At 32.7% G+C, this 21,969-nt stretch overlaps 1 protein-coding gene and 1 long non-coding RNA gene across 2 annotated transcripts; both read right to left on the reverse strand.

Moving 5' to 3' along the window:
* Window positions 1-3,134: 3,134 nt before the first annotated feature.
* On the reverse strand, window positions 3,135-8,130 carry LOC127730357 (uncharacterized). The gene is made up of 4 exons (XR_007995058.1): window positions 7,749-8,130; window positions 5,184-5,270; window positions 4,315-4,390; window positions 3,135-3,622 (listed from the first exon to the last, which is right to left on the reverse strand). It is a non-coding gene; the product is annotated as an uncharacterized LOC127730357 (long non-coding RNA).
* Window positions 8,131-8,573: 443 nt separating this feature from the next.
* On the reverse strand, window positions 8,574-21,956 carry LOC127727709 (uncharacterized). The gene is made up of 7 exons (XM_052234824.1): window positions 21,873-21,956; window positions 17,230-17,356; window positions 14,980-15,087; window positions 13,290-13,694; window positions 10,514-10,598; window positions 8,701-8,928; window positions 8,574-8,604 (listed from the first exon to the last, which is right to left on the reverse strand). Exons 2-7 carry the CDS (start codon window positions 17,246-17,248, stop codon window positions 8,574-8,576), a joined length of 876 nt encoding a protein of 291 aa, XP_052090784.1. The 5' UTR covers window positions 17,249-17,356; window positions 21,873-21,956.
* Between the last annotated feature and the right edge of the window lie 13 nt (window positions 21,957-21,969).

Raw genomic sequence — 21,969 nt, forward strand, 5'->3', positions numbered from 1 at the left:
CAAAACAGTTATACAACCTGTCATAATTCTTTGTTTTCAAAATAATATATTATCAACCCTCTAGACAGACTCTCATCGTGAGAGGAGTAAACTGAAAATTATGATGAAGGATCACTCAACGCTTCAAAAACTAAATTACATTAAGAGCAACCTCCTCCACCTAAAAAACCAAAATCTCTCTCTCTCTCTGCGTGTCCCAATTTTGGTTTTAGATACTGTAGATTTAACTAGAATATCTTTGAGGTTTGTGGGTCTGCGATTAACCATGACGGGAGGTGATGGAATAATCTCTGTTTAGGAAGGATTATTTTCAATAAGACGTCAGTGTTTGTGGACAATAGATGAAAGATTTGTCAGGTCAGGATGAAAGCTGACAACAAACGGAATTTTATTTTTGGGCTGTCTTTTCTTTGTATTCAAGTAGGTTTGTTCGGTCTTTTTCTTTTTCTTTACCGAAAGCTTCTGAAATGTTTTTGTTCTTATAACCTCTTGATTTAAGTTGCTGTCTGAGTTGTCACAAACAGTTGTTTAATTTTGATTCCGATGAGCAAATCCGCTTTAACCTGATAGCTTGGCTGTACGGAATGCTTCGGGAACAGTGTTTTGGATGTCAACTCTTCGGAGAGAGAAATTGGTGTTTGTCAGTTTTCTTTGTGTGAAGGTCGGTTGTCATGACTCCGTTTTCAAAAGTTATGGTGATGTCGAGAAACGCAATTATCTCATTTGAAACTTCAGATGTGAAATTTATAGATTGATGAAAGTTATTACAAAGATCTAAAAAATCTTATAGATGTTCTGCGGTTTCGTTCCATTTGATGTCGATGTCATCAATATAACGGAGACAAGACAAGGGTTTGTATGGCACACTCGAAAGGATGCGTTCTTCGAGATTCCCTATGACAATGTTGGCAGAAGAAGGTGCAATTTTGGTTCCCAAAATATATATGTATATATATATATATATATATGCATGGTTAGTATAGTGTTTCAAACAGTTGTGCTTGGAATATTTAACTTGGTTATCAGTTAAAAAATGTTGATACCTCGAAGAGCGAGGTAGCAGCACCAACTGTTCCGTTCAACCAGAGCACCAACCAGACAAAAATCTTTAAATAATTTAATAGGCTGTTTTTTATAACAAAAAAACTCATCATAGATGGGACTTAACTCTACTTAACTCAGACGTGGTGTCAATGATGATAATTGTTCCATTTTATAAACACATGTATATGTTCATTTTGTAATTGTTGTATTTGATAATAGTCCAATGTCTTTACTTTATTTCAATAAAAAATACTTACTTACTTACTTAGATGCCAGGATTTAAATTGTGTACGCTAGATGTGCGTTTCCTCTACGAAAGACTCATCAGTGACACTCGAATAAAAATAGATGTAAAGGCCAAAATGGAGGTAAATATATATAGTCATTTTTTTTTCTCTCTCAATCTATTCAGTAAACTACTAGTAACAATCATTTACGATCTTTACTACATTTAAACGACCGTTAACATTTTACCCCTCGGTGGCGTTGTCGACATTTACTGTAAGTGTAGATAGTTATTGAAAAGGTCATGTAAGACTAAGCCTGAGGCAAGTATTGGGAGTTATCAGTCCTAATCAAGTTACCTGCTCAGCTCTTGTAAAATCTCATATCACAGCTTTACGGATTCAGATGCGTTTGACCTGACCACCAAAGTTTTGGTTAATTTCGATGACCTTAACACCAGCCTAGAAGTCGTCACTTTTGTGTTGACATGAAATTATCATTGATATGTTCTTTTTCTATAAACTTACAGTTTATAAAATATTCGAAACACGTTTTTCTACCCCCAGACATAGATTGCCGTAAAGTTAAATTAGTCGGTATATGGCACAACTTTTCGGAACTTTCGGTTTTTAACGCTAACAACTTCGTATTTGGTTTGGCCTTCTAACTGTTTTGACTCCAGCGCTACTGACGTTTCGCACGTCTGATGTACCAAGATACAAATACTAAGTCGAAGCCACTTAAAATCACTTGCAATTAATCCAGGATGTGTTCATTAATATATGTTTTGTTAAAATCAAAGTACTATGACATGTATTTTGGTGGGCATTTTCGTAAATGGTGGGCAACCAATAATTTTGACACAGAGAATCATTTCGTATAATAGCAAATGATACTTTTTTCATATAAATCCTAGCAAGAAATATGATTCTCAGAATTTATCATTAAAAAAAAAAAAGTTTTAAACACAATTGAGGAAACAATTCTAAATGCTTATCATGCCTATATATATTATTTATCAATTTTTTATGACATCCTACAACAAGAAGCAGATTCCAAAAAATTGTGATTTTTTAACAAAAAGTAAGTTTTTACGGTAGGAAAATTGACAATCCTAGTGAATTAAGAGTAGTGTCGAGCGCACCTGCCGAATGCGGGATTCGAACTCACAACCTCAGTATTGACAGACTAGTGATACATTTGTTCGACTACTTAGACAACTCTGCCACCGAGGCCCCTCCTATTATAAGATGACATTTCTCAACAATTTTGATTTTTAAACAAAAACCAAGTTTTTTTCAAAACTAATGAGCCTTATTTCACCAAAATATGGTATGCACATCTACACACTGTGCACAACAACTGTGCAAAATTTCATTGGCCTCCTGCCTAGTATTTTTTTGGATTTATTTGCGTTCACAAAAGACATTTCTCAAAATTTGTGATTTAAAAAATATCAAAAACGAAGTTTCCCAAAATTTATGAGCCGAATTTCACCAAATTAAAGTATAAACATCTACATATTATACAACTGTGCAATATCTCATTGGCCTCCTACCCATACTTATGTTTTGCGTTTACAAAAATTGTTGACGGACGGACTGACAGATGGATGGACATACAATCATACCACATCTCCTTATTTTTAATACAAGACTGACAAAGTGAAAACTATTGGACTCCCGTATCCTTGATGCTGGGCCCTAACTATTCGAAGCACTTAGGTTTTTTCCTAGCTTCGTATCTTTGATCAGTTTATATATTTCTTGATAATTTGATTTGGACGACATATTAATCGACTCAATGAAATTTGATTGAAACTTATCGAATCCTTCGGTTAGCTTGTAAAACAAGGAAAACTATCGTTTTACTACTACAAATTTTGTTATATTATATATCAAAAAGTAAAAGAGAAAAAGACAGAATCAACCGTCTTATAAATCTACCAGTAACTGTTACAAATACAGAAGCAAAAATTGTACTCATTAGTTCATATAAAGTAATTCTTTTTTTACTAAATTGCAGTTTTATCAAGTTGTTTGGACGCTGTTTAAATCACACTACAGTAGTTTGCGACCTTCGAACATTGGTTCGCTGGGTGATGGGATTTGTCTCCGATGTCCCTTGAACTGGGATAATGTCATGATAAACTGGATCCTGCATCGATGGATTAGGACTTTCAAAAGGCTTCTTTTCGTCTGTTCTACTATTATTTCTCCGAAAGTCTTCGCATCCGATGGACGAGTACTGTCGACCAATTGTACGGTCTTGAGGAAATTCGTACTCGTTTTCATTACCCACATGGCTTATACCTTTTCCAACTGTATGGCCTGGACAAATGTATACATCTTTCCTTCAAATACATATTAGGCAAATAAGGGAAATCAAATTTAGAAAAAAGAAATCAATTTTATACACGAAATACATTAGCGTCTTTAAGGTATAAAACTATCAGAATTATTCTTTTAAATCACTTCACTAACAGAATTAATTCTAACAAATTTATGCTATCCCACAAACAGAACAAAGAGTTCGCTATCTGGGTTACGCATAATTTATTGTAAAGATAATTGAACTATCTTAAATAAGAGTTGCATTCCGTTTACCAGAATTAAACTATTCATACTTAAAAATAGAATTCAGTGACCTCTACACATGTAATATCAATAATACAGAAATATTAGTGTGGTATATTAGATATATTTTTTTCATAAAATTAGTAAGGCAGGGTTTCGAAGATAATATTTCCAAGTCAAAATTTATGCGATATGTACGTGTATTCTATACTCTCGTACATTTTGTCACTGAAATATAAGTTGCTACATTTAGCGTGGTCTGGTCGCATGCAAATTTTAAAAAGATCCGCCAAACCATACATTTAGTACATGTTGCCATAACAGTCTTGTCGAGAAACCTCTATCACAGATACTTTTGGGAAATCTATTCTTTTATAGTTACAAAAAAATTATATATAAAGATACCAATGAGTTATACGTTTTACAAATTCTAATCTATACATAAAACAATAGTTTAACTTAAAAATACCTTCGTATGATGTGAATGAGCAGCGTCATTATTTTTACAGAAATAACTAAAGTTGTCACTGCAGTTACTAACACACCTGAAGGGTATATAAGTGTCGCATGTTACATGTATCACAATAATTCACAACAGCAGTTTTAACCGATCACGGCGTTTTGCATTTGTTCCAAATTGTATATTCATTTGCGACAACGAAAAAAAAACCATTTCATTTGCATCAATTTATTATAGTAAATACAAGTCATGAGAAGATAGGTTGTTACGCATAGAATTTCTTAATATGATAACTAAAAATACCCTTCCCTGCTCACCAGGGGGTAAACCGAATTTTCGAGCATGGTAAAAATTTTAAGTTTAGTTAATAAGTTTGTAAAATAAATACATTTTAAGTAGCACTTTGTATACTAATTGAGAATACGCTTTGAAACTATTCAAATTTACATATTTAAAAGACCGTCCTGACGAAGTATTCGTATGCTATATTTCTAATATACTGCGCCCGTTTTTTCTTTTCCTGTTTCTTCCCGGTAATTATCTAAAATGGATCTGATCTTACATGAAATCAAAATGTCCCTAACGATTATTTTTTTTGAGCAAATGAAACTTTTTTTGTTGTCATACATGTACGCCCAGCCAAATCAATTTAGATAGAACACCCTCAATATTAAACTAAAATGATAATAAGTAAGCTGTCGAATTGAAAGGCTGACATATACAGTTCAATAAAAGAACAAAAGTTTAATGCTTAATTTATTTTTACCATGTTCCTACTACGCTTTCATAGTGCAATACAACTGATAATTGGATTTTTCAATAGTTAAGTTATTTTAGACGCAAACTGACAAATGAACATAAATGAAAACAGTACCTACCTATAACTAAAGCCGAAATAACCTCGGGACTTTCAACACCCATATTAATACGGATTGTATACCGCTGTCAGTCTAGCTGTAAAACGTCTAGTAGGAAATAAAGCAATAAATTAAAAAAAAGTAACGTTTAGTTACAAGCTTAATCTGATGCAATTGTTTTCTCCAAAAACAAAATTTTATGTGAAAACACATCAGTATTTAGCGAAAAAAAACTTTTAAAAGCGCACCTTAGATATATGGCATGTTGACAAAGTCCTTTTAAATAGATACACAATAGAGCGAGGACTCTAACAGTCTTACAACGAATTATCTATGATTTAGGCGTTACAGTTGAAAACAAAAGGCGGAAGATAACAAAGGGATGTCAACATTCACAAGTCGAAGAGGGAAGATAACAAAGGGATGTCGACATTCACAAGTCGAAGAGGAAAGAAAACAAAGGGATGTCGACATTTACAAGTCGAAGAGGAAAGAAAACAAAGGGATGTCAACATTCACAAGTCGATGAGGGAAGATAACAAAGGGATGTCGACATTCACAAGTCGATGAGGGAAGATAACAAAGGGATGTCGACATTCACAAGTCGAAGGGGGAAGATAACACAGGGATGTCGACATTCACAAGTCGATGAGTGAAGATAACAAAGGGATGTCGACATTCACAAGTCGAAGAGGGAAGATAACAAAGGGATGTCGACATTCACAAGTCGAAGAGGAAAGAAAACAAAGGGATGTCGACATTTACAAGTCGAAGAGGAAAGATAACAAAGGGATGTCAACATTCACAAGTCGATGAGGGAAGATAACAAAGGGATGTCGACATTCACAAGTCGAAGAGGGAAGATAACAAAGGGATGTCAACATTCACAAGTCGAAGAGAAACTGACAACACCATGGAAAAAGGCGAAAAAAGACTAAAAGACAAACAACTGTGATATGAATACTTTTTACAAAGATATAGAATTTTGCTCTTGATTATAAAAATGTAATATGTAGCAATTTGAGCTCTCATTTTCCTACAGCTGTCGAACATTTCCCCAAATCGATTTCAAGCTGTTCATTTTTAATACAAATGTCTTTGTGAGGTCTAGCGTGTTTTTTTGTCTATGGAGTTGTTATATTTTTGTTGCGGTTTTTTTTATTTTTATTGTCTGGTTGTTTGCTTTTCAGGTTCAGGTTGTGGTTTTATTTTTTTTTCATTTTTCAAAGGTTTTTTTTAAACTTTTCATATACACATAAACCTATGATACTTGACTTGTATCATTACTCTGTCAGAGGTGGTTAACATTTTTTTTCATTTTCTAAGTCCTATACGATATTCTATTTAAGCTACAGTATAACAGTGTTTACTATTTTGAAAAAAGAAAAATCAAAGTACTGAAGTACTGAACATCGGATGACCGCAAGTTCTTGTGGATGGTCACAAGCACTTGTCTCAGAAAAAAGAATCAAATCTCTATACCTGAAAGTGAGGTTAATGTACAGAGATATATTTTTTTCTGAGACAAGTTCGTGCGTGGATGATGAATAAATGACAGGAAATTCAACCTCACCGTAATAACTATTATATTGTAGTGATACAAATCAGTATACTTTGGTTTGTTGTTATATATTATATTAATATTTGTATATAACAGTTACATGTATATATAATTTTCATCCATTTGTATATCATTCTATTCTACTATTCTAATAATAGTGCAGTGCAAGTGCATGCTGGACACTCTTCTGTAATAATTCGATTTTTCTAATAGATTGGATTTGAGTAGGCATTCATATTTTCCCGCAAAACGTTCTTGAGATATTCTTCCGCATGCGTTGACACAATTTTTCTGTACGTGTGCATAGATAATGTCCGCGTATTTATACGGTCGGTTACTAATCAAAAACGAAAGTCAAATCTCTGTGGCAACAATACATCGGAATGCCCTCACGGTCATCGCGATGTAAAAATGGATTTATTTTTTTAGAATAGAACCTTTTCGTCAATGATTTTAGGTACAATACGTGACAGGGGCAGTAACTTTAATGTTTTCTGAATCAATTTTACGCAAAGTGTGTTGTAATTAAATTACCTAAGACAAAAGGATTGGACTCTTATATATGTATGTGTATGTATCTTGGGTATACTCTCCCATGAAGAGTGTGTTCTGAAAACGTTAACGTTTTTTTTCTATGTTGTTTTGCTATAATTATCAACATGTTATCAAATTAACATTGCTTAAAGATGACAAAATTAATACCAATTTTGATAAAATTTGAATATTTATTTCAAAAAATGAATAAAGGCTAAAAAAACCCACTTAAACCCGTAAAATCTATCAAAAAAAAAATCTGTTAAGTTTCCTAATGCATTTTACAAAACTGTTTCAGACATAATGTGTGTTGTAATCATGATTTGTCAAACGTTTAAGTGGATATGATATCAAAATGACAGGGTTAATAATGGAGAGCTTACGTCGTACCATATTACAATGTGAATGTACAAGATTTCCTTAAAGTGTCTCCTATAAGCTGTCGAAATTGAAAGATTTTTTGTTAGTATTCTAGTCGATAAAAAAATTACCTGATTTTTAACATAAGCTCATCCACGTGACAAATGAGGAAATATGAAATTATAACGGAAATGGTACGTGACATTGCTTTAGGAATAGCCTTTCGAATAAAATCATTTTAAAAGTGGCAATATTAGTTTTGAATCCTCTTAGTTTTATTCATCGAGTGTGCATGTATATATATATATATATATATGTGTGCAAATAAGTTTATTGTTGTGACAAATTCAAAACCTAAATCCTCAAATGGCACAAATCAAGCAAACGAAAGTACGACAATAAAGTGCGCCATCAATTACAAATGTTTCTTTAACTCAATGTTTAGCAGCAAATAATCATTTACATTTTAAACGAACTTTTCATTCAACATAGTTTCACTATACGGGTGACGTAAATTTTAAAACGATTTCCTACGTATTTTTTCACTCCTCTTAATCCTCAATTTTTTATGATTTTCAAATAAGTTTGAATATTGAACCGACTGCTCACAGCTAGTTGGATATATGATATCGAACCGGCGGCTAACTGCACATATATTAGTTATGTAGAAACTAGATATTTCTATACACATTGACACCAATATGCCGGATTTAGAAATCAAGCTAGTGAGTGCTTTCAGTTACTGACGTCATTTGTGTTGGTTTGTTCAACGTTCACTTCTAAGGCTGAACATCTGTGGTCATTTAGACGTTAAAAAATAATACATATCGTATTGGTAGCTAGAATTTCGAAAAAAAAGTGGCTGCTATCATTATTGGTATTTAAAACGAAAAAATCCTTTGAGAATCACTACAAGCCGTGAAATTGTCGAATTCCGCTCTTAAATTACATTTAACTTAGATTTTGAGATTTTTGGAACATTCGAGTCTGTTATAGTTTTTGGGTTTTTAGAGATATCATCAAAATTGGCTGCTGGAAAAAAGTGGCTGCTATCTTGATTGGCTGCTAAAAGTGGCTGCCAGCTTGAGTCTAGTATTCGAGTCTTCTCGTTTTGCTACATCGTACCGTGTAAAAGAGAGATTCCGAGACATCTTTTTAAACTCTGTAGATAATCGTCTTGCAAGACTTTTTCTTTCTTTCCTTTCTTTTTTAATACGTTGTTCCTGTGCTACAATATCAGCGGAATAACGTTCAATTTCAGATACTTCAACTATTTCAAAATCCTTTTCTTCTGGAACATGTTTCGCTTTCCTATGAGAAGAAATTTTAAATCATCTAATACAAGTTACGGAAACTTTATCTTAAAATTTAATTGATATAAAGTATAATACATAATTTTAATTATAAATGTCCAAATGTTTTATATCTATTATGACTTTTGGTACATGTATAAAAAAAACCAGTTACGAACTCTTATATCATCTTCAATAAAGGATAACGATTTCTTTTTATGTTGGGTTCGGTAAGAGTAAGTTAATTTGCCATTATATTTGTTTTACTCTTTTTATTATTGGCTCCAGTCATAAATATGTATCTTCAATCTTCTTGCATAGCGATTGTAGATCTGTAGACACTGGCGCTCTAATTCTATTTGCCATTTGCTGATAGTAATCTCGTTGGCAATTATACCACCTCCGATTTTTTTAATTAGAAAATAACAGTAATTCTTTTACTTTGTAAAATTAAAATTTTTGATTTAACCTTCACCTGGACAGTTCAAACTTTGAGACAGCCAAAGGAATTTAATGAATTGGGAGCTTTGAAGTCAAAGAGATTTTTTATTGTTTTGTACATAAATCAGGTTGTTAGTCTTCTCTGATTTAATTGTTTTACATTTGGCATGTCAATGCCTTTTATAGCTTGCTATGCATAATGGGTTTTGCACATATTTGAAGGCCGTGCCGTGACCGGTTGTTGCTAATTTTTACGTCAGTTGGTCTCTGGTGGTCATTTTTTGCAATCAAACCACATTTATTTTTTTATAAAAATATTATATAATGTACAATTAAACCTTTTACGACGAAAATAAGAAGATATGAAATGGTTTTTAATGAGAGGATTATACACACAAAGGATAACAGAACAAGGATGTAAACATATACAGCAAAAATAGTCAACGGAAATACAAATGGATTGTGATAAATATAAGAGGCTTTATAGTATGAATTGATCAATAATTATTTCCGCTTTGTAGATATTGTTGAATTATTTGCGTATTTTAGAGTTATATTTTCCTTGAAAAACTCAGTCAAAGTTTTATAATTACACCCATTTTCTCAGTCTGTTGACATTGCTTTCTTATTGGGTACTTGTTTTCATACAGCCGTTCCTTGTAGTTGTGAAGGCACAAATTTGGTAAATCATTTTCTATTATCTGTGTAGTTCTATATTTAAACTTGTTTTCTCTTTGTGAAAAGTAACCACAGTTCTTCCATATGAATAACAATACGATTTTGATTTTCGGCTTTTCTTTTCCAATTTTTAAATCAAATAAAAATTGTATCTTGTGATCATGCTGTGTGGTTCTTATATGTACAAAAGTGGTGCACCATTTATTCAAATAAAAGTTGTCCCCTTCCTGAGCTTCTTACCCTTCCGGATCACTTAAGATCACTCCCGGATTTTGGTGGGGTTGGTGATGCTCAATCTTTAGTTTTCTATACTGTTGTTTGTCTTTTGGTCTTTTCCTTTCTTGCCATGGCGTTGTCAGTTTATTTTCGAATTATGAGTTTGAATGTCCCTTTGGTATCTTTCGCCTCTCTTTTTTCAAACAAATACAATGACGATACGATGGCCCATCCATAGACAAAGTTTACTGCCGCAATAAAACACGTACCTGATTTTCTGAAGGACACAGAATGAGACGACGAATATGATAAGAACTGTACCGACAAATCCGAGAATAGTAAACATTAGCCAGTCTGCAAATATAATCACACTGTACTATTATTCTATCGTTATGTGTTCATATTACAGTGTTATAACATTGTTTAAGTATGACATACTAATTTCTGACAATTTTTATGAGTAGTAAGAGTATTGCAATATGGACATGTAGAGTGAGATAATGTCACTCGGAATACACCGCGTAAATGGACATTCATTAAGTAAACTATATTACTTTCCACTTATTTTTCGGTGGGGTTTTACATATTAGGTTCCCATGATACCTGCTATACTATCGCATGCTATGTTGTGTCATACTTATTTTCGTCACATTTCAGTTTGCTAGGTTTATGTATAGATAGGAATCATTTAGTTTGTAAAGTAAGGTATGCAATAATGTTTAAATACTTTGATATTCGCCTTTATTATTTGGGGCATTACCTTTGTAAAGATATGTGGCATGAAATAAATTATCGTTTTCATATATAAAGTACAATATATTGTTAATTGTCTTTTGACGGTAAGCAACGATTTTACATGCATTTGTCGCGTTAGAAATGTAACATACTGTATGCGTTTAGTCTGTACTAATTATACCCCCAACTTATGCTTTATTGCAATCCCTTTGTCCATCGTATATCCCTCTGTTCGATCGTTCGTTTGTTCATCCAACAAATATTTTCGTCACATTTTACTCAGAAACTACAATGAACTTATCATAATGACTTTTTTCTTTCATCAGCAGCTTGTCAGAGATATGTTGTAACGGGTGAGCACTTTTCGGATCTGTCAGATACATCTGCCTGTATGCTGATATTTATTTTTGCAATATGCTCAATGATTGTCAATTCATTTCTACCAAAATTATAAGCTTGGTATCTTGATAGGTTTTTTTCTATATAGATATAGGAAGATGTGGTATGAGTGCCAATGAGACAACTCTCCATCCAAGTTACAATTTATAAAAGTAAACCATTATAGGTCAAGGTACGGCCTTCAACTCGGAGCATTGGCTCACACCGAACAGCAAGCTATAAAGGGCTCCAATAAATTACTAGTGTAAAACCATTAAAACGGAAAAACCAACGGTCTAATCTATATAAAAACGAGAAACGAGAAACACATATGAACTACATAAACAGACGACAACTACTGTAATCAGATTCCTGACTTAGGACAGGTGCAAATATTTGCAGCGGGATTAAACGTTTAAATGGTACCAAACCTTCTCCCTTTTCTGAAACAATAGTATAACATCACAACATAGAAAAACACACTATAAAATATCAATTGGAAGGCTTAACTCAATCAAAAAACGTAAATTAACACACAATGAACTACAAAATTTGACCTGTGACACAGTTAGTAAATAATTACATGGGATAAATAATTAAAGTCAAAAGTAAATAAACAGGTTTAAACAAAGTTAAAGTATGATATCACTGTGAAATGTCAAACATTTTTTAGAAAATCATCACTTTTGAAGAAACCTGCGTCATATTACACACAGGTAAATGAAAATAATTTTGTTGTTAAGTATACTTCTTCTTCTGTATATATAAAAATCTTCCGTTTAGGAATACCAAGAAATTTCTTTAATATCAATAAAACTAATCTAACACTTGGTACATATGGGGTGAATATCAACAATAAAACTATACAATTAGTGCTAGATAAAACTTCCTGTACGGGTCCAAGAACAGCATCTAAGAAAAAATGAAATAATTTTGATGTTCATAGTACGAAGAAGTGAAAATTTGTAGTAATACCAAATAATCAAAGCTGGTATATAGACAAGATCCATGTTAACATTAAATAACAAAAAAGCATTACAAATAGTATCAACAGGTCAAATTAAAAAGAAAGTACGATTTGAGAGTACTCACAGTTACTGACAGCTAGTTAAAAGCCAAAACAATTAATAATAAAAAATCTTGCATCAGAGACTAAAATCAACTAAAATACATCCCAGGGATTTAGTATTTTAACGTCATGAACAGTCAAAGAAGACATGACTTGTGCAATGCCAAAAATAAATGTATCGACAGGTAGTAGGATAGTTAGGAGTGACTTCTTTATAGATAAAAATGAACGTATGTGTGTCTCTATACATCCCGTTTGAAAAGAAAATACAAATTTAGTTATGTTATGATTTGCTAATGACAAAATCGATATTAGTGCCAATGTAAACTATATTCAGAGATCTAATTACAACATTGGTACGATAACCCTTACTAATAAGTTTGTTAAAAGGTTCGATGAGGTTACACGGATCACATAATGATTTCCGCGCTTTAAGTACAATATTACCATAAAATTTAGGATGTGAAATACCATTTTTTATAAGTTTTCTACAGGTACAGCCAAATTTACTAATCAAATCTTTGTATCTATGAAAGAATTTAGTAAAAGTTTTAAGTAATTTGTGGTAACGAAATCCCTGACTATAACTACTAAAACAAAATAATTTCATACTTGGTCAGCAGCGAAACAGTGATGAGTTGTGACGTGTATTTTGGATCTGTAAGACAACTTCCCTGTTTTCTGTCATTATGAATAACGATTTTGGGTATGCTTAGCACGACAACTTATGCATTCTTGTTTAACCAATGTATTCTCTCGATTTGTTTTCCTTGGAATTTGTTTTTCTTTTTTGTCATGTTTTTTTCTTTCTTATGCTCAATTTTTTCTATCTTTTCTTTCTTAAATTTAAGTAATAAAACTACCTAAAGAAGCGATCTTCATTTGCAGAGGAACTGTTGTATGTAAATACGATGTAGTAGATGATTCTAAAGTACTTCCATCGTCTTTTGTAGTTGTTAATTGGTTGGAAAATGTTGCTGATTTGTCTCCCGTAGCTGTTACTTGTTTGCTAGTCGACAATATGGTTGGTATTACAGATGTTATTGCGTGTTTTTGTATAGTTGTGACTGATTTTGTTGTTTTCTCAGTTTCAGTAAATTTGGTAATTCCTTGGGTTCTTTGAGATGTCGTTGCCAGATATTCCGACGTCGCACCTGTCGTTTCGGCAATGGTTATGTCAATTGTTGACTGTGTTGTCTGCTCCTGAACAGATGTGACTTGGTACTGTGTTTTATTGTTACAAACATTGGTAGTACTTTCAGTCGGCACTAGAACAGAAATAACGGTATGGTAATGCAGATACATTCGTAGTTTCATCTTTGGTAAATGATTATCTTTTAATGAAATTTAAAGTTGGAACCCAATATTTTTTTGGAAGTTAAGCTAAACGTTTGCTCGCTCGACGTCATTTGGTGCAAGATTTTACAAAAACATTTCAATTTTTTTTAATATTTTCTTTAGAAACTATCGGGCATGACTGACTTTAAATAGTACTGACAGCTCTTCTAATATTATTTGAAAATTATATTTTGATTATAGAATAGAGATAATCTTAAAATATCTCATCGCAACAAATCATGCATTTTTTAGAAAAGGACTAAAATTGAAGCAATGAAGGACTGCACATTGAAAAAATTATATGTAACATACTTTTACGTATCTGTATTTTTTTCACCAAACACCTATCAATATTAGTGGTAAATGCAAGCTTATACCACTTTCTTCAATTAGTTAAAGGGATTATTATAGAAAACAAGTGTAATTCCTAAATTTGTAATGATAATCATTGTTGAAGCGTAATATACAATAGTTGTGAAAACGTTTATATATCTTTATTTCAGATAAACCCCAGGGCATGCCTGATACGATAGCCCTTTGAGAATCAAACATAATAGGCATGCCTTATATATATATACATGTTTTGATATAGATCATTGGAAGCTGAACGGTTACCTATAATTGCTTACATCTATCTCATTTGGTCTCTGGTGGAAAGATGTCTCATTGGCAATCATATCACATCTCCTTATTTTTGTACAATGTACTCGTGATTAATTTTCTTTAAAAAAACCCTCATCACTTTCCTTCGATGACAAAAATTATCTATTATATAAGAAGGTTACTTCGCTTAACATAATGTTATTCAGCACCCGAACGTTTCATCGCACGAGGTTATGAGTTTTTGCCACCTACATGTATACTCCCAAACCTATTCATTTTTCTACGTTTGTAGATTAATAAACATGAAATTGTTATCCAAAAAATATAAGATAATAAATATTTGTTGTAGTCATTCATAAAAGATAAAGAAGTCGTTCGCTGATAATATGCAAGTCTTATTTCTACGTTGTCAGAATATTGAATTGATAAGTTAACCTTGCAACTATTGTTTTAGGAATAAATCTTTGCAATGTAGGCTTTTGCAAATATGAAAATGATTAGAGTTTTGCTTGTAAAAAAGAATTATATCAAAACACAATGCAAGACAAGCTTAATTATTTTAAACGTATACTTTTAACATGGTCATGTAATAAAGCATATTGGTTCTCATACCTTTGCATATAAAGGACAAACTGCTGTCACAGTCATCTGGTTGAAGAGTGTAATATATGGAACTACTATAATGTAAAGATTGACAATTTCCCCCAGACATCGAGTTCACTGTAAAATGTACATATAAGTATTAGCCTATGATGCAATTATGATACAAAAGATATGGCTGTCCTAAATGAACAACATATGAACATTAACCTTAAATGTCGCCCTGAGCTAATTCATCAACATTGGTTTCTTTTTCTGTAATTCTGTGAGTGTACCATATTACTTTGTTTGTTTAGTCTTTAAACTATGAATAGACCAACTTAATAGCATCGTTGACACTTACTACATCACATTATTTAATCCATCGTTTTTTTGTTTTTTTTTATTTCTACAAAAGTTATACATCTCTTCTACAGATTATAGAGCGGCTATCAAAATGTGTATAATTGTAAATTTTATGTATTAGCTATTGAAGAAAGGATGTGGCACAGATATTCAATTCCCCTGTTTCCATTCTCTATTCTATAAACGGTCAACCAATTCATGATGGAGTCCGTAAAACTTTCGAATAAGTTCCTCGAAAGCAGCAACTTAATTATCAAGGAAATGGTTGTAGATTACGCAAGCTCTCGAATATCGTATACACTGGGATATATATTCTCCATATCGTCGCTGGGCTTCCAAAATGTCGTATATGACTTTTTTGGCTAAACTACTTTTTGACACAAATCGTCTTGGCGGAAGGAAATCTTTGATATTCCAAAATAGCATACAGTTAGACCAATCAAAACATTTGAAATAAGACATGACTTGTGACAAAATTGCCAACCTCAATTGTTTGTAAAGTTGCTTCCAAAATGTTGTATGTAAACTTGAAAATTGTTGTATAATGGCTTTGGGAATCAATTACATGTACATTTATTTATTTTCTGGGAAAATAAGTTTAGTTTTTGTGTAATCCAGAAATGTCAAAGTTTTTATTTCACTGCCATTTACAAAAATGTTCCAAGTTCACATACTACATTTTGGAAGCATGCATTTCAACCAAATTTTCAAAGCCTGTTTGTGAGATACTTTTGTGTTGACAAATTAGTTATTTACTACATCTTGGAAGCCCAGCTACAAAGAATTAAAAAGTTTATAATTTGAAAGGTGAAACTATCTCTTTTGTTGTAAAATTACTTAGAATTATTTTGTAAGAGGACTTCATCTATATATAGCGGAACTCGAAGTTAAAGGATAATGTTAGCTTGTTTTTGTTCTCTATGAGAAGCTCATACAAAAAGTCAGTGTCGTAATATTGAATATAAGAACAAGTCGCAAGATCACATTTGCTTCCCATAGGAATGCCGATAGTTGGTTTAGATACACGTCTTCAAAACATAATAAATATATTTAGACGTACATAATAAATTAAACTTTTATGTGACGGCATAGGTACACCATCTACTTGCCACTATACATAATGTACGGTGTTACTACCCTAGATAAAGCCTACGAGAAAAGTCATTACTTGACTAACGAAAGCTATATTTTATATACCCTACTAGTTGGTCGAGTGATCTATGGCGCGCACTGTACACAGTGCAGGCGGTGTTGCCACGATATTACAGAAGCAGGGGTTCGAATCCCGCTGAGGAAAGAATAAAAATGTCCATTAGGAGCAGATATAACATTGTTGGGATTAATTTGAGACGAAGTATATAGATATACTGCCTATAAAAAAACTTTGTGATTTTATATTCAACGAACATAAAATCAGCGTTTTTTTACAATGCTTGATTTATTCTTTCCCTAAGATATTCGTTTAAACTTTGACATTCATTTTATCATACAAAATGTAACTGTTTATTTTTTCGTTTCAATCTGTCCGTAAGTAAAGAATCAGAAATACTAGTGTTAAGGAGAGAGTGTCAAATGTTTCTATATTATTGCATGAAAAAAGAGACTTAGAGTGTATGTTCTCGATCAGATCTATGGAATAAAAGAACCCATATATTAAAAGGCAGGTTCTTTGTTATGTACTGGGAAATTTTGATACGATGGTTAGCTTATCCAGTATATATGATTCAACAAGGGACTGCAGTTTACATCGGACAATTAACATTTTGTTCCTAACGACCTTCATTTGCTTAAAGCCAAGTCAATTCTGGTGGATAGTTGTCTAACTGGAAATGATTCAACATCCCTTATGTTTTTTATACAATCTTACCTATAATTGGAAATGATTCAACATCCCTTGTGTTTTTTATACAATCTTACCTACTCTATATGTGTCCATACTTCGGAATCCTCCGCATGTTTCTGCGTTATTTCCCGGACATACTTTGGAACATTCAATGTTGGAATTAAAAGTTGTTGTGGATGAAAAACACTTACATGTCTTGCCCTAAAAAAATCAAAGTCTAATTTTAAATAATTTCTAAGTAGATAACTAAAATCATTATAACATAACGTCGGATATTGACGCTCACATGAAACAACATGTCAATCTATAAATAGAGAATATCATATGGCTTTTCAATATCACATGGTCATCCGTATCAACCCAAGACACCAATATAATCCCAAGAGCTCTGCTCGAGGAATTATATTGGTTGAGGGTTGATACGGTGTGTGATATTGAAAAAACCATGACATCATATACACTTAATTATATACCTCCAGAAGATTTTTTTTTCGTGACATGACGTAATACAGGTTAGGGGTTTAATAAAGCCTTTGCACTTCAATTGTACCTACTATGTGCAAAATAAAATATGTAAATATTATTATTTGTTCGTGATTTTTTTTCATTTTTTTTTTAAAGTTACATTGATAAGTAACCTGCAATAAACTGCTACACACTATAAAAAAAAATTAATCACTATCATAACAATTCACGATTGTCCCACATTTAAACTTCCCAATTGTCCCACAAACATATTCCCGATTGTCCCACAAAATTTCATTACTTTTTTACCTGTAATTTCATAAAGTGGGACAATCGGGAAGACACCCCGTGACTGATATCGATCACGTGACGTCATACAGATTAGGGTTGTGATATAGCATTTGCAACCGTGACTGATGTCGATATCATCACGGATGGCTGATACAGCACGATTGCCATTGATCGTATTACACATACAATTTATCTGTATCTACTACTAAGTATATAATAAATACATTAATAAAGCTATGATTTTTTCGTTGGCTTACTGAACTTAATGTCTTCGTTATCAAAAAGTGCAGTCATAAACATACATATAATTCCATGTATCACTGTTTAAAAAAAATTATACGAATATGGTCCTTGTTGAAGACCCTGTTGTTGTTTACATCGTTGGTCTGTAGTGATAGTTGTCTCCTTGACCATCATACCACATATCCTTATGTGTAAATGTCATAACAAATATCTAGATTACAAGGGGTAATCTAAACTCATTTGGTCTCTGGTCTCCTTATTTCTATATCGTAAGGCATTGGTGTAGCACTGGAAAATAAGTTGTAAGCAGGGGGTTTGGGGGCGGCAGCTGGACGATAATAGTAAAATTTTTATTGAAAAAAAAATGTTTTAAAATTTATTTGTAAGCACATGCTTACAATATGCTACACTGGTGCTACGCCACTGTAATAAAGTCTAAGACGAAAATCCAATGCCATCGGAAAATTGTAGTAAAATGTTTTTTAGATTCATTACACTAAATAATCAAGTATACCTGTACTCCGAATAAGGAATATACACGACAGAAATCGAGGCATTCAACCATCTGATTATTATATATCTTTGATTTGATGGACAATGCTAACTTGTCTTCTTTACAACCTATGAATGACAAAGTGAAAAACAAAGTATTACATAAACAAATTTGTAGTCGGCGAGCCGGGAGAGGCTTATAAGTGCAGATATTTCCATGAGCATCTTATTCATGCTTCTTACGGAAGTCTTCAGAAATTAAATGCTTCAAATTTGGACCAATATGTGCCTTGGGTAATGTTGGGTTGTCAATGCTTTGTGCGATGATACAAATATTAATTAACGCAAATCTTGCGTCGTTGTTAGACAAATGTAGAAATGGGAGATTGCATAATTGCATTTGATAATCCTTTTTTGTGATCTCTATTTAACATACCATAAAGTATTTTAATAGCGAATTCTTAAGGCACAGAAACACTATTTTGAATCAAAAAGACCCTGACTTTGATCAAATTTTAAAATTTCGACTGCTGTTGCCAGATAAACAGTTGTTAATATATTTTATTCACTCAAAACAATTTGACTTCTCGGTCACATTTAAAAATCTTTGGTATGTACATCCAATCTCAGATTGTAAAATTATATTCAGAGAAAACAGGAAAAGTACTTGTAATAGTAATTTTGTTCCCGACTGTTTTTGTCCGAAGTTAGGGCGAGATTTCCACGGAAATTTATCTTTATACACGATATATTGGTCTATGTTATTATTATGATACTACTTTTATTGAATTACTAGTAATACACATGCTGCAGGTAATTTTGTACCCGTAGGTATCATTAAACAACAGTCATCAGAGTTAACACACATGCTGCAGGTTATTTTGTACCCGTAGGTATCATTAAACAACCACCAGCAGAGTTGACACACATGCTGCAGATTATTTTTTACCCGTAGGTATCATTAAACAACAGTCAGCAGAGTTAACACAAATGTCGCAGGTTATTTCGTACCTGTAGGTATCATTAAACAACAGTCAGTATAGTTAACACACATGCCGCAGGTTATTTCGTACCTGTAGGTACCATTAAACAGCAGTCAGAAGAGACTACACACATGCTGCAGGTTATTTTGTACCTGTAGGTATCATTAAACAACAGTCAGTAGGGTTAACACACATGCCGCAGGTTATTTCGTACCTGTAGGTATCATTCAACAACAGTCAGTAGAGTTAACACACATGCTGCAGGTTATTTTGTACCTGTAGGTATCATTAAACAACAGTCATCAGAGTTAACACACATCATGCAGGTTATTTTGTACCCGTAGGTATCATTAAACAACCATCAGCAGAGTTAACACACATGCTGCAGGTTATTTTGTACCCGTAAGTATCATTAAACAACAGTCAGCAGAGTTAACACAAATACCGCAGTTTATTTCGTACCTGTATAGGTATCATTAATCAACAGTCAGTAGAGTAAACACACATGCTGCAGGTTATTTCGTACCTGTAGGTACCATTAATCAACAGTCAGTATGGTAAACACACATGCTGCAGGTTATTTTGTACCCGTAGGTATCATTAAACAACAGTCATCAGAGTTAACACACATGCTGCAGGTTATTTCGTACCTGTAGGTATCATTAAACAACAGTAGTAGAGTTAACACACATGCTGCAGGTTATTTTGTACCGTAGGTACCATTTAACAACAGTCAGCAGAGTTAACACACATGCCGCAGGTTATTTCGTACCTGTAGTTATCATTAAACAACAGTCAGTAGGGTTAACACACATGCCGCAGGTTATTTTGTACCTGTAGGTACCGTTTAACATCAGTCAGTATATCAACAATTTCATGATTGATAGATTATACATTTTGTAATATAAAAACCGTGATAAACACGTTTGGCATCTTATTTTCTTTTACCTTTATGTGTGTAAGTGTGTTTTTGGTCTATATAAATATAGTAAGAAGGGGATTGATTGCCAAATGAAGCAACTTTTCAACCTGTACCAAACAGCAATGATGTCACAGACAGGTCTTCAAAAATTACTAATACATATTGTAAGCTGTAAAAAGACACGGGATAGCATAATGAGAAAACTAACGGCCTGATTCAATCTAACAACATTAAATATATACATTGTTTAAGATAAAAGTTATAAAAATGTTGAAAACATTAACCATACCTAAATATTCTGGCCACGGGTTTCCTAGCCATATTCTGGTATTTTGTATACTACATGATGTTGTGAAGTCCAGGAATTCTGATCCATAAGGCAGTAAAGTACCGGTGAGAACGTTTGTACAATAATCAGAAGCGTCGTTCCAGTTTCTACTGTCAGGTATGAAGTATAGAGTCCCAGTACATACTGGTAAATTAAAATAGATTAGTTTTAGTATTTTTTTATGAATAGAGGCGGATTTTGAAAAAAAACTGTGCGCTAAACATTTTGATATATGTCCTGTTCATGTAAATATCGACCATGAATATCTCTCCTTAATTAGTATTATTATTAAAAAAGAAAAAAAAAGAATGATAATGAGAAGCTTCGACTTTCCGACCAGTAAATTTTCTATTTTTCAAAATACTTTATCATTTAGTCGAGTTACTTATTAAAATAATAATGCACATGTTCTATTATAATCAACTGAAACAAATTTCTTAATGTAAATTTTGTTAATTTGATAAAAAGTAATTTACAAATAGAGTTGACAGCAGTTTATTTAAAAAAACAAGTTTTACCAACTACGCGTTATAAATCAAGACTACGCTGCAATTATATATGTGTATAAGATATGTTCATTAATATATTCATGACTACAAATGCATTTCTTTTCATTTCCATCAGCCCGAGGCATGCAACTGTACACCAGGTTCTCTTCAATTTTTGTTTAAAATATGAATTTCTGGTTTTCTATGATAGTTTCCGTATTGAAGGTTACTACAGTATGTTCCCAAAAACTTCTCAATGCACGCGATCTGTCGCCATGTACAAGGAAAGATGTTTGATTCCTAAAAGGCTGTTAGAATAGATGGAACAGATTTCCAGAGAGTGTCGAAATGATGATTCTCTATAAAAATAAGAAGATGTGGCATAATTGCCAATGAGACTACTCTCCACCAGAGACCAAATGACATAGAAGTTAACAACTACAGGGAACCGTAATTCATTAATAAAATCGTGAAAAACTTTTTTTAAAAATACAGAAATACTCACCCGTAGTTAGAATTAAATCAAAAATTACAAATACATTTGTAAAACTATCCATAAGATTCATGTCATGTTGATATTTTGTTCATGACCATATATCTAA

This window comes from Mytilus californianus, unplaced genomic scaffold, assembly GCF_021869535.1.
Source record: "Mytilus californianus isolate M0D057914Y unplaced genomic scaffold, xbMytCali1.0.p SCAF_2, whole genome shotgun sequence".
NCBI lineage: Eukaryota > Metazoa > Mollusca > Bivalvia > Mytilida > Mytilidae > Mytilus > Mytilus californianus.

What these genes read in the sequence shown, in the direction of transcription:
- LOC127727709 (XM_052234824.1), bottom strand. An exon ending in AATGAAGATCGCTTCTTTAG is followed by an intron (nt 10,599 to 13,289) that starts GTAGTTTTATTA and finishes TTATATTTGCAG; the next exon opens with ACTGGCTAATGTTTACTATT. An exon ending in TGTGTCCTTCAGAAAATCAG is followed by an intron (nt 8,929 to 10,513) that starts GTACGTGTTTTA and finishes TTCTTCTCATAG; the next exon opens with GAAAGCGAAACATGTTCCAG.